Consider the following 12,500-nt stretch of genomic DNA (forward strand, 5'->3'; position numbering starts at 1 on the left):
TCAATTCCTTACCTAAATCAATCTAACATTAATACCGGCACTGACAAATATTTCGGATTCCAACATTACCATCATCAAATAATAATAATAATAAAATCAAGAAGAAAGTATCACTCACTGATGTGGCAATACCATGGGACACCAGAGTAGATAAGAGAGAACGAGAAAAAATTGGTAAGTATCAAGATCTGATAATCGAAATAAGAAGGGTATGGAATATGCCAGTGGAAATTGTACCCATAATCACAGGAACACTGGGCACAATCCCAAGATCCCTGAGAAGGAATCTGGAAAATCTAGATGCCGGAGTAGCTCCAGGACTCATGCAGGAGAGTGTGCTACCATAAACAGCGCACATACTGAGAAAAGTGATAGACTCCTAAGGAGGCAGGATGCAACCCGGAACCCCACACTATAAAAACCACCCGGTCCAATAGGATGACTGATAGACAAAAAAATAAATAAATAAAATAAATAAATAAATATAAAAATAAATAATAATAATACAGCAGGCAAGAAAACATTCATAAAATCGGTAAAAGTTAACATCAGAATATTGAGAAAAGTGTGCCGTTGTAGACGTCAATAAAAACGTGACAAAAAAAGGGGGAGCTGAGGTGGAGGGATATCAACAAGGAAGACCAACTTCATAACAATTTTCAATTTGCAAAATATCTCATCGAGATTTCGAATGCCTGGATGAAGATGGTATTTCTAAGAGAATCTTTTTTATTCCACATGCGCCAACCACCAATCTCTCTCTCTCTCTCTCTCTCTCTCTCTCTCTCTCTCTCTCTCTCTCTCAAATGTACGGGAGAAAACATCGAAATTAAAAACATCGCGGTGTACACATGCTCACTTAATTACTTTTACTTTCTACCAACTGTACATGAGATAATGGGCCCTTCCAGTATTCATCATGTACAGCACATGTACCTGCTTCTCTCTCATCGAAAGTTTCCTCACCAAATTATGGGAGAGAAAATGAGTAACAGTACGTCGTGGCGTGATGAGATTTGCCTGCTTCCTGTCAAATGAACGTGAATCTGTGGTATTGTAAATTCTAGGGTGAACGTGTGATTGCTTTTTTTTTTTTCATTGATTCTAATAATAGCCTACGGCTCCGCAAACGCAAATGTACAAATATATATATATATATATATATATATATATATATATATATATATATATATATATAGAGAGAGAGAGAGAGAGAGAGAGAGAGAGAGAGAGAGAGAGAGAGAGAGAGACCAATTTCCAAAATTATTCCGTTTTCCTAACTGAGGTGGGTTTACCGAAGAAAAAATATTCTTACAAACAAAAAGTAAAGAAACAAAGTCCGGGTAATACTTCACTCGTTAACAAGTGTATCTTGAATGGTCAGGCCTAGTGAATCAAAACTGGCTACAACAATGGCAGTGGTCACAATCGGTGCTACCTCGATTTCACTGTTTTAGGAAACGACAATGGTTTTGGATTACTGGGGTAATGACACGTGTCTGAAGGCAAGAGGAACAAAGAGTAAGAGTATGTAACCCCATACTGGTAGTACTGACGTAAAGGTTTCTGTGAACTCCCGACAATTACATCTATCCAGTGTTTTCACTTTCACAGATCTCCACTCACCTCGCCGTTCTCAACCAGTTAGTTCTCCCAGGAGTTACTCGGAGGACAGGTCCATGCCATTCCCGCCTAAGATATCATTTCTCACTCTATCCTGCTATATGCCTCCATTTATTATTATTATTATTATTATTATTATTATTATTATTATTATTATTATTATTATTATTATTATTATTATTGTTGTCCGCATAGCAATTCAGATCGTAATATACTCCTCTGAATACGTCCTTTCGTATGAAATTCCAATCTGTTTGATTTCCAAATCAGTCTATTACTTCATTTCCCTTTAAATGAATTCCTTAGCCATTTAGTTATTAATCTGTACAAATTCAGGCCACAGTCTCATAAATATCTACTAAATAATTCTATACTGTTTTAGTATTTATGGGTAAACATGATCAACTGATATCACCAGCTTAAACATGAAAAAAAAAACATACTTTAGGGCAAGTCTCTTATGTAACGTTCCATTTCCACTCACGAAAAGTGAGAAAACGAAAATTTGTCTTTAAAATTAGACTCTCTCTCTCTCTCTCTCTCTCTCTCTCTCTCTCTCTCTCTCTCTCTCTCTCTCACAAAAAAAAAATCCCAAAACCCATTCATTTCTCAAACTCACCCGAACTTAACTAATTCTCGACCCACATCCACAGGGCTCGATTAACGGTAAGGTCGACGATCCCTTTCCTTCCATCGAAGATTTCGACCTTAAGGAACAAATTCGGAAAGGGGCGTACCATTCAAAAGTGTCGTGACTTTCTCGATTTCCCCATCGCAACAAAGGCCGAGAGATTTCCAGGCAACAGTGCGACAACACCCGAGCAAAGTTGTTGTTCTACCCCAAACAACAACTACTACTTCACTACTAAAAACGAAGACAGCACCCAATCACCTACTAAAAAAAAAAAAAAACCAGGTCTGTGAATGTCCTTGCGTGGAAACTGAAAAGAAACCCTCGTGCTTGCTATAAAAATAAGCCTGTTTTTGTTACAGATACATACACACACACACACATACATACACACACACACACACACACACACACACACACACACAACACACACACACACACACACACACACACATATATATATATATATATATATATATATATATATATATATATATATATATATATATATATATATATATATATATATATATACACTTTCCATAAATGCTCCTAATATTTGAGATTGGGTCAATAATAACAAGCATCCCGGAAGTACTGCTAAAACAACCAACTCCTTTCCAAAAGTATTCCAAACTCTCACGCTGTAGACTGTAGACAACACCACTGTGGTTCCTGCTGATAACTCTAAACCGTTTACCGCCCCGGCCCCCCAACCCGAATACTTGTTTTAGAAACATGAATGGCTTCGATGGCACCGTTTTCAAGTATGGAGGTCACAGCCAAGGGCACAAGGTCAACTGAATTTTTTTTTTTTTTTAGTAGGGTATGCTTTTTCAATCGATATGAAGACTTGCCTCTTTAGTTCAGAAGTTAAAGTCAATGTTAGAGTTTTGTACAGAATGCATGGAGGTTTAGTGATGATAATAATAATAATCCAAACAAAAACTTCTTTCAGTTTTCTTCTGAATATGGAAAGAGAAACCCACAAGATTCCTGTGTATAACTTGTTTACTTGTCAATATTTACATGTTACAACCCACAAGATTCCTGTGTATAACTTGTTTACTTGTAAATATTTACATGTTACAAAGAGTAACATGTAAATATTTACAAGTAAACAAGTTATACACAGGAATCTTGTGGGTTTCTCTTTCAATAATAATAATAAACGACAGAATCTGAAGACAAACCATCTTTGTTCATGCATATCTAAGAGTACGATTGGAATCCTTTATGACAGACAAATGACAGAAAGACAGGAGATGAAGGAAAAAACTATATATACCTCTGCCAGGTGATTGTCACAGTTACCAAATTCCTATATATGTTATTTGCATCCCATTTCACGAATACAGCAAACTCCCGCCCACCTTAAAACAACAATACGGTGTACATAACAAACAAGACGGTTTTCAAGGCGACAATGATGTCAAATCCTTTAGCAGGGATCACCCAACAATCTGACAAAGCAAACAACCATCGAAATCCGTCCATCCGTCCTGGAGAAATCCTCAACAAACAAACCAAACAGCCATCGAAATCCGTCCATCCGTTCTGGAGAAATCCTCAACAAACATACCAAACAGCCATCGAACTCCGTCATCCGTTCTGGAAAAATCCTCAACAAACAAACCAAACAGCCATCGAAATCCGTCCATCCGTTCTGGAGAAATCCTCAACAAACAAACCAAACAGCCATCGAAATCCGTCCATCCGTTCTGGAGAAATCCTCAACAAACAAACCAAACAGCCATCGAAATCCGTCCATCCGTTCTGGAGAAATCCTCAACAAACAAACCAAACAGCCATCGAAATCCGTCCATCCGTCCTGAGAAATCCTCAACAAACATACCAAACAGCCATCGAAATCCCTGAACCGTTCTGGACAAATCCTCAACAAACACACCAAACAGCCATCGAACTCCGTCATCCGTTCTGGAAAAATCCTCAACAAACATACCAAACAGCCATCGAAATCCGTCATCCGTCCTGGAGAAACCCTCAACAAACATACCAAACAGCCATCGAAATCCGTCCATCCGTTCTGGAGAAATCCTCAACAAACAAACCAAACAGCCATCGAAGTCCGTCCATCCGTTCTGGAGAAATCCTCAACAAACATACCAAACAGCCATCGAAATCTGTCATCCGTTCTGGAGAAATCCTCAACAAACAAACCAAACAGCCATCGAAATCCGTCCATCCGTTCTGGAGAAATCCTCAACAAACAAACCAAACAGCCATCGAAATCCGTCCATCCGTTCTGGAGAAATCCTCAACAAACACATCGAAATCTGTCATCCGTTCTGAGAAATCCTCAACAAACAAAGCCATCGAAATCTGTCCATCCGTTCTGGAGAAATCCTCAACAAACAAACCAAACAGCCATCGAAATCCGTCCATCCGTTCTGGAGAAATCCTCAACAAACATACCAAACAGCCATCGAAATCCGTCCACACGTTCTGGAGAAATCCTCAACAAACAAACCAAACAGGCATCCAAATCCGTCCATACGTTCTGGAGAAATCCTCAACAAACAAACCAAACAGCCATCCAAATCCGTCCATCCGTTCTTGAGGAATCCTCAACAAACAAGTCAACGAAACCCGTCCATAAGTTCTGGAGAAATCCTTAACAAACAAACCATGAAGCCATCGAAATCCGTCCATGCGTTCTTGAGAAACCCTTAACAAACAGGTCAGCGAAATCCGTCCATACGTTCTGGAGAAATCCTTCACAAACAAACCAAGCAGCCATCGAAATCCGCGCATCCGTTCTGGAGCAATCCTTACCTTTTTGGTTTTGGGTTGTCTCTGGAGGTTGCTCCTGCCATTGATGATGACAGCCTCGCCCTCGAAGACGATACCTGAAGGTGGGGGTATGACGCCCGGCCTGGCGTCTAGGTAGTCTGTGCCCAGGTCGTCCAGGTCATCGCCATCTGTGCTGGAGTCCCGGGGGCCCTCCCAGCCGGGCATGTAAACATACCCAGGGCTGAGTTGCTGCAATGTCAGAAAAACAACAGTTAGAGGCATGAATTGACTGGTTATATTTAAAATAATTCCTTATTTCTTGACAATTATTTATTTCTTGAAAATGAACTATTCCTTAACAATTACTCATCTCTTAACAATGACCTATTTCTTAACCACTATTTCTTAAACTCTTTCTCTTTCTCTCTCTCATATATTATTAAAATAGTTTAATCAGACCACTTGTGTCCATGTTTATAACATTCTACACATGAACACAATATATTGGCTATACATACAGAGAGAGAGAGAGAGAGAGAGAGAGAGAGAGAGAGAGAGAGAGAGAGAGAGACAAGAACTTGCGAAATACTACGTAAAAGCGAACCGTAAACCAAGCCATTGACAATATTTAACCTTGAAAAGCACTCCAAAATAAAACAGAGCAACGCCATTCTACATTTCAAGAGCTTCCCGCCTTATAATCATCACCATCACTAATAAATATTAACATTTATACAGAAAGATACAAATAGCAATCAAGGAACTTAGAGTTTCCTTACGCAAAGCCATGAAATGGCATAGGGAGACTTAACACATTGTAATGCGCTCCTAAGTGAAAACACGAAGCGGCAAGGAAGCACGTTAATTAACCCATGTGTATGTATGTCGATGAAGAGAGAGGCAATAAGCCACAATAGGAAGACCTCTAACTACAATGCTGATGTTACGGAATCATTTAATAAGATTTCCGTCAATCACGTAATGTCTCTCTATCATATAGGTAAGGACGAACTACACCAGTCGAATGGAACAGGCAAGGTAATTATTTCTACGGCCTGTGTTTTTATGCTTACCAAAATCTCTCCTTATGCATCTAATGTCACGCGTGTTGCAAAAGAAATGAACAAAGGTCTATTTGTCAAGTAATCGAAGTGGCTTAAGTATGTGTGTGAGAGAGAGAGAGAGAGAGAGAGAGAGAGAGAGAGAGAGAGAGAGAGAGAGAGAGAGAGAGAGAGAGAGAGAGAGAGAGAAATTTGCCGTAAATCGGTCTCTTCATTGTGCAAGTTCTTATTAACATCGAAAAACATAGAAATAAATCATAGAAATAAATATATGAATATATATATATATATATAATATTATATATATATATATATATATATATATATATATATATATATATATATATATATATATATATATATATACACACACACAGTATACATATATATATATATATATATATATTATAAATGACCAGTGAAACTGAATATTTATCCTGATTCCATTTTTTTCTGAGTACTATCTGACACATCTATCACACATTTACAATTTGCTTACCCAAGTTTATACACAAAAGGCTTCTTTCATAAGAGTGCTGACATTATAAAAAAAAATAATGAAATATTTCACAAACATAAACGAATGACCAACATAAAAGTCATCACGAGATCAGTCCAAACACTATTCTCTCCTAACATAACTGGAAATGAGTAACAAGTAACATCCACCTGCGACAAGATTCTTATCAAGGGTCAAAAGAGAAGACACACACGACAAATCTACACCCTAAGACACACACACACACGACAAATCTACACCCTACATCAATCCAATAAGGGCCTGGTTTCCACCCTACGGGCGGGAAGGAAGAATCTTAACCTACATCCAGTACTTGACAAGAGCCACCTGTCTACACCCTACACTAGGTTAAGAAGAACTTCAAGATCGACTACCTGGAATGGGGTAAGACGAACCTGATCTAATCATTTAAACCGTAAGAGACAAGGGTAAGAAGAACTTAAAGATTCAGATAAGAAATATACAATTTAGGCGGCAGGCCAAGCGCTGGGACCTACAATGTCATTCAGCACTGAAAGGAAAATTGAGAGTAAGGGGTTGGAAAGGTGTAAAAGGAGGAAAACCTCGCAACTGCACTATGAAACATTGTTAGAAGAGAGTGGAAAGTAAGATGGGAGAGAATATGAATGGAGGTACAGTAAAAGGAATGAAAGGGGTTACACCTAAGAGGCCTAAGGAAGGAAGGACGCTGCAAGAACCCTCGGTAATGCCTACACTGCACCGCGCGCGAGGTGCACCGACCGCACTAACCTCCCCACAACCCCTACGGAGAACTTGAAGATTTACGACCTGCATTGGGGGCAACAAGATCTAATCACTTCGGCCGTGAGAGACGAGGAGGACAAAACGCCACAGACACCAGGAGATAAGGGATCACCCAGGTGGGTCCTCGAATCACCCAACACCTGCCGATGGCCCTGACCGATGATGTTAAGTAGATCAAAGAGATTCCCTGGACGAGAACTCAATACGCTAAAGCTTCCTTGACCTAAGCTCTTTATCCTCCATCTCCTTCCCCCTCCTCCCCCCTGAGAAATACTCCCACCAGGTCTTCATGTTCCCAGCCCCTACCCCTCTTTTCGAATCAGCTGACGAAACCTTAGAAGTACGATGCTAAAAGTGTCATGGATGATACCTAAACGACACGTACACACACATATGAGAGAGAGAGAGAGAGAGAGAGAGATTTTACCTTAAAATCTACAAAACGTTATTAATATTGATTAATACAGAACATCAATGTCAAATATGGTCGATTACAATTTTTGGAACTGTATAGCTTCCAGTACAAATTCCCGTCATTGCTACACAATTTCTGGACATATTCTTGGAAACAACATACATTTCTTGCATATTTCCAGGAGCATACTTTTCAGATATATACACAGTTTCCCAATTGCTACAGATCAGTAGGTTCTAATGAACTATAATAATAATCAAAAGTGCTCATATTTCAAACTAATATGAATAAAAACAATATCATAGAATGCTTTCAATATTTACAAGATGACGCTTAAAACAATATCAAAACGGTACCCAATTTTCAACATCAAATGTCCTATTTTTTTTTTATATATAAAGTCACACGTGACGGGGAACGTTATATCCCCAACAAACCAAGTTCCAATAAAGACAAGAATATTGAGTTTTTAATAAAGGAAACTAGAAGCTGTCCTATATCGTTGCCAGACGCACGATTATGGTTAAATTTAACCTTAAATAAAATCAAAACTACTGAGGCGAGAGGGCTGCAATTTGGTATGTTGATGATTGGAGAGTGGATGATCAACATACCAATTTGCAGCCCTCTACCCTTTGTAAGATCTGAGGGCGGACAGACAAAGCCGTCACAATAGTTTTCTTTTACAGATAACTAAAAACCATCAGCCAAATTATTAACAAATTACAATAATTAGTAACTGATCCCTTGTCATTTTTCGCCCTGAGAAACTGATATCCCTTTTATTATTTACGACAACTGTCATTATTTAAAATAAATACTAATTCGAGAAACCAACTTTTTCTTATACCGAAAAATAAAAAAAAAATACCAAGTTAACGGCAAATTCCAGTCGTTTACCTTCAAATAAATATTGCAAAGAAAACGAGACTGCATAGAAAATGGAAGACTGCCTCTTTCCCCCCCCCCTCTCACCTCATCTAGCCAGATTTTATACCCAACGCTCAATCAAATTTTCAATAGCAATATCCCCCTAGCTGCCTACTGCAAATAACATCACGAAGTTTATTCAATCACCATAAAATTTAATCTCAAAAAGTGTGCCGTTCAATTATAGAATTTCAGGAAATCATTATGGATGCGGATTTTCTGAAAGCTAATTAAGCCTGTCCCCCACTGGCTGTCGGCCTAAGAAACAGGAGATCAGCGCCTGCCCTATGAGCCTGCAAAGGACCAGGAGGACTTTTAACTTTTAATTAAATTAAACCTGGCCGAAGCTGGAAGATTCTGGCCAAAATAATATAAATTGCACCATTTTGGTGAGACTGTTAACTCTACTGATTGAAGCCTTTTGGTTATACTATTTTATCTGACCTAATTATGGGCAATATATACCCTAAAACATATTTTGACGTTAAATTTCCAAAAGGAAAAACCGCGCAGCTGAACAACCTTACAAAGAAATAAAGTGACTATGTAAGACATACGACAGAAAACCAGCCTAATTATGGGGCAAAATATATCCCCTAAAAGATACTTTTACGTATATTTGTAAAAAGTAGTAACCACGCAGCCGAACAAGTATACAAAGAATAAAATGACCACGTAAGACACAAGAGAGAAAAACCACGAACAAAAATAAATACGGTGGATAAAAGAGTAATGAGACACAGCCTCACCCTTCACATTTCCTCAACACCGAACAACAGCAGAGATCAGACCACGAGCGCACCTGTACAAATCCCACGTTTAATTAGAGCAGCGCGCCTGCGCGTGGGTGCTTGTGCGATCGTAATGAATCAAGAATGCAGTGGGGTTCAAAACAGAACCACACACACATTAGAGAGAGAGAGAGAGAGAGAGAGAGAGAGAGAGAGAGCGTGTGCTTGCTGCACACACAAGCACTCTTATACTCCAAGCTATAAAAGCTAGGCTAGCACATCAGCGTTGAAGAGAATAGATATTAAAATACGAAAATATCCTCTTGAATAATCAAACCTGATGCTGAAATAAAGCGTATGGTAAGTATGTATGTATTTATCTATGTATATATATGTGTGTGTGTGCATGTATGTATATATATGTGTGTAGATATTATCTAGACCAAATAAAATATTTGTTTTTCTTTGTTTCAATTGTGGACACGTAATCCACATGTATGATTCAAGTGCGTATCTTTGCAGAGAGAGAGAGAGAGAGAGAGAGAGAGAGAGAGAGAGAGAGAGAGAGAGAGAGAGAGAGAGAGAGAGAGAGAATAAAAATGCAAAATCAACCTACCAACAAAAACAGCCAACGCAGCAAATCGTGCAACAGGATATCTCAAACGAACGCCTAATTAATACCTGATAAGCATGTGTCATGAGCAAGCTTAGGAGCTTGATCATTCAATGGCCGCTGTGGGCTTGTTCCATAAGAATAGGTTACCTTTCTGAATAATAATAATAATAATAATAATAATAATAATAATAATAATAATAATAATAATAAAATCTGAGTGGATCTTGCCTGTCCTTCCCCGGGTGACAGCAGGGGAGACATGACACAGACACCCTCCCCCTGTAAACCGGTTTGTCCGCCCGGGGTAGGTAGAGGAACGGGAGGGTAGTGGAGACATCCACCCTCCTCCTGCAAACCTGTTTGTCCGCCCAGGGTAGGGTGGAGGCAGGGTAGGTAGGGAAACAGGAGGGTAGGGGAGACACCCACCCTCCTCCTGCAAACCTGTTTGTCCGCCCCGGGTGGGGGCGGGGTAGGTGGGGGATCGGGTGGGTAGGGGAGACAGCAGCGCCGGGCTCCAGCGGGCATAGCGCACACCAACAAGCTCGTAATAATAATAATAATACTTTTAAAATCAAATCGGTGGAAATGTATACTTTAAACTCAGTGGAAATATATACTACAGAGATACACTTGCTCTATATTCAGGAGTATGTGCTGGTTAAATGCAAGTTTACTCTACAACAGTGGTTCTTGACCAGGGGTGCTCGCACCCCTAGGGGGAGCGAAGCCGGTTCCCAAGGGATGCGTGGATGCCTATGAATAATTAAAGCAAAATATATTTTTATAATATACGCATGTTATTTTTTATGCAAAAAAAATAAAACTAAATATAAAATAAAAAATTAATAATTATTATTATGATCATTATTATTGTTATTATTATTTTAGCTTTTTTTTTATTTCAGCAATTCAAGGGGTGCGAGAACTGACTGCTGATTTGAAAGGGGTGCATACATTGAAAAAAATTAAGAACCACTGCTCTAGATCTAGTGTGACAAACATTTACCTTGAACAGATATTAGAAAAGATCATTTACAGCCCACGTCAAGAATGAAACGACCGCATCACCAAAGCAATTACTCGCCTTTCAACTGAACTCGTAAGAAGCTGACGTAAACAAATTCGAAAAAGACTTCCTCTTAGTAAATGAAAGGTTGAGGTTTAGTTAAAGGTAACTTACCTTATTTAATTATTTATCTATTTATTTATTTACTCCTGGTATAATGTATATTTCATGACGATGTATGCTGTTTAACAAAGCTAAACATTTTTTTTAACTTTTTACTCAAAATAAATTACAGTAGCTTAGCGTTTTCTAAAAACAAAATTACCTTTATTTACGTAACAATTTAGCATAATTTATATATACACATAAAATAAATATAATATATATTATATATATATATATATATATTATATTATATATATATATATATATATATATATATATATATATATATATATACATGTATATATATATATTACGCGCCCATTTTCTTACCTCCAAAAACCCCGAAAAAATGTTACGAAACTCCAGCAAATCCCCAGACGGGGGAATTCTGCAGGAAAAAGCAGCAGGGCGTCGAAAACAATGAAAAATGGTTCGCTACACCAACAGGAAAAAATAAAAATTTCTATTTTCCATCCATGTCGTGACAACTAGAGCGGGCGGGATATAACTGCTATTGAGGATGTAAATGCTATTGACGGCGGACAAACATACATGAGAGAGAGAGAGAGAGAGAGAGAGAGAGAGAGAGAGAGAGAGAGAGAGAGAGAGAGAGAGAGAGAAACATTATTAAAACCAAACAACAACAATATATATATAAACATACATATATATAAAACACATATACACATATATATATACATTATACATATAATATATATATACACACACACACACTCATGTACACACATCTCAACAACAAGACTGCTCTCTCTCTCTCTCTCTCTCTCTGCTTTCAGATGTGCTCAATAACCCTTTAACAAAAAGTGGAGAGAACGGCTGCCATTAACAAGAAGCAACGGAAGCCCAATAATGGAGGCGGTTCTCTGCCGGGTATACACAGCTTGAGCTTCTTCAAGACGCCTTTCTCAGCATTCTGTAGAGAATGGTGACGCAGATTTGTTTTTACACACACACACACACACACACACACACACACACACACACACACACACACATATATATATATATATATATATATATATATATATATATATATATATATATATATATATATACAATATACATATATATATACATGTGTGTGTATGTGTGTGTTTTATTGTCTCTAAATTACCCATCTTCTTGTCCTATAAAAAAGAAGTTATTTACTACAATTATGAAAGATATATTCGAGTAGTGACGTCAATTAACCATGAAAAGGAGTTACTAGTTTCTAGTTTCTAGATAAACGCTTTCATTATCTTATAAAAGTATTACTGATA

The 12,500-nt window shown here is 38.1% G+C and overlaps 1 protein-coding gene across 2 annotated transcripts in view; it reads right to left on the reverse strand.

Annotated features, from left to right (window-relative positions):
* The window catches only part of bif (bifocal), a 241,464-nt gene that overhangs the window by 57,162 nt on the left and 171,802 nt on the right, over positions 1–12,500 (reverse strand). For both annotated transcript variants that reach the window (XM_067081457.1, XM_067081456.1), the window contains exon 2: positions 5,051–5,257. In XM_067081457.1, coding sequence (XP_066937558.1) covers positions 5,051–5,257 — 207 coding nt within the window. The remainder of the gene's footprint in view (positions 1–5,050; positions 5,258–12,500) is intronic.

Source organism: Macrobrachium rosenbergii, chromosome 37, assembly GCF_040412425.1.
Source record: "Macrobrachium rosenbergii isolate ZJJX-2024 chromosome 37, ASM4041242v1, whole genome shotgun sequence".
In the NCBI taxonomy this organism is placed as follows: Eukaryota; Metazoa; Arthropoda; class Malacostraca; order Decapoda; family Palaemonidae; genus Macrobrachium; species Macrobrachium rosenbergii.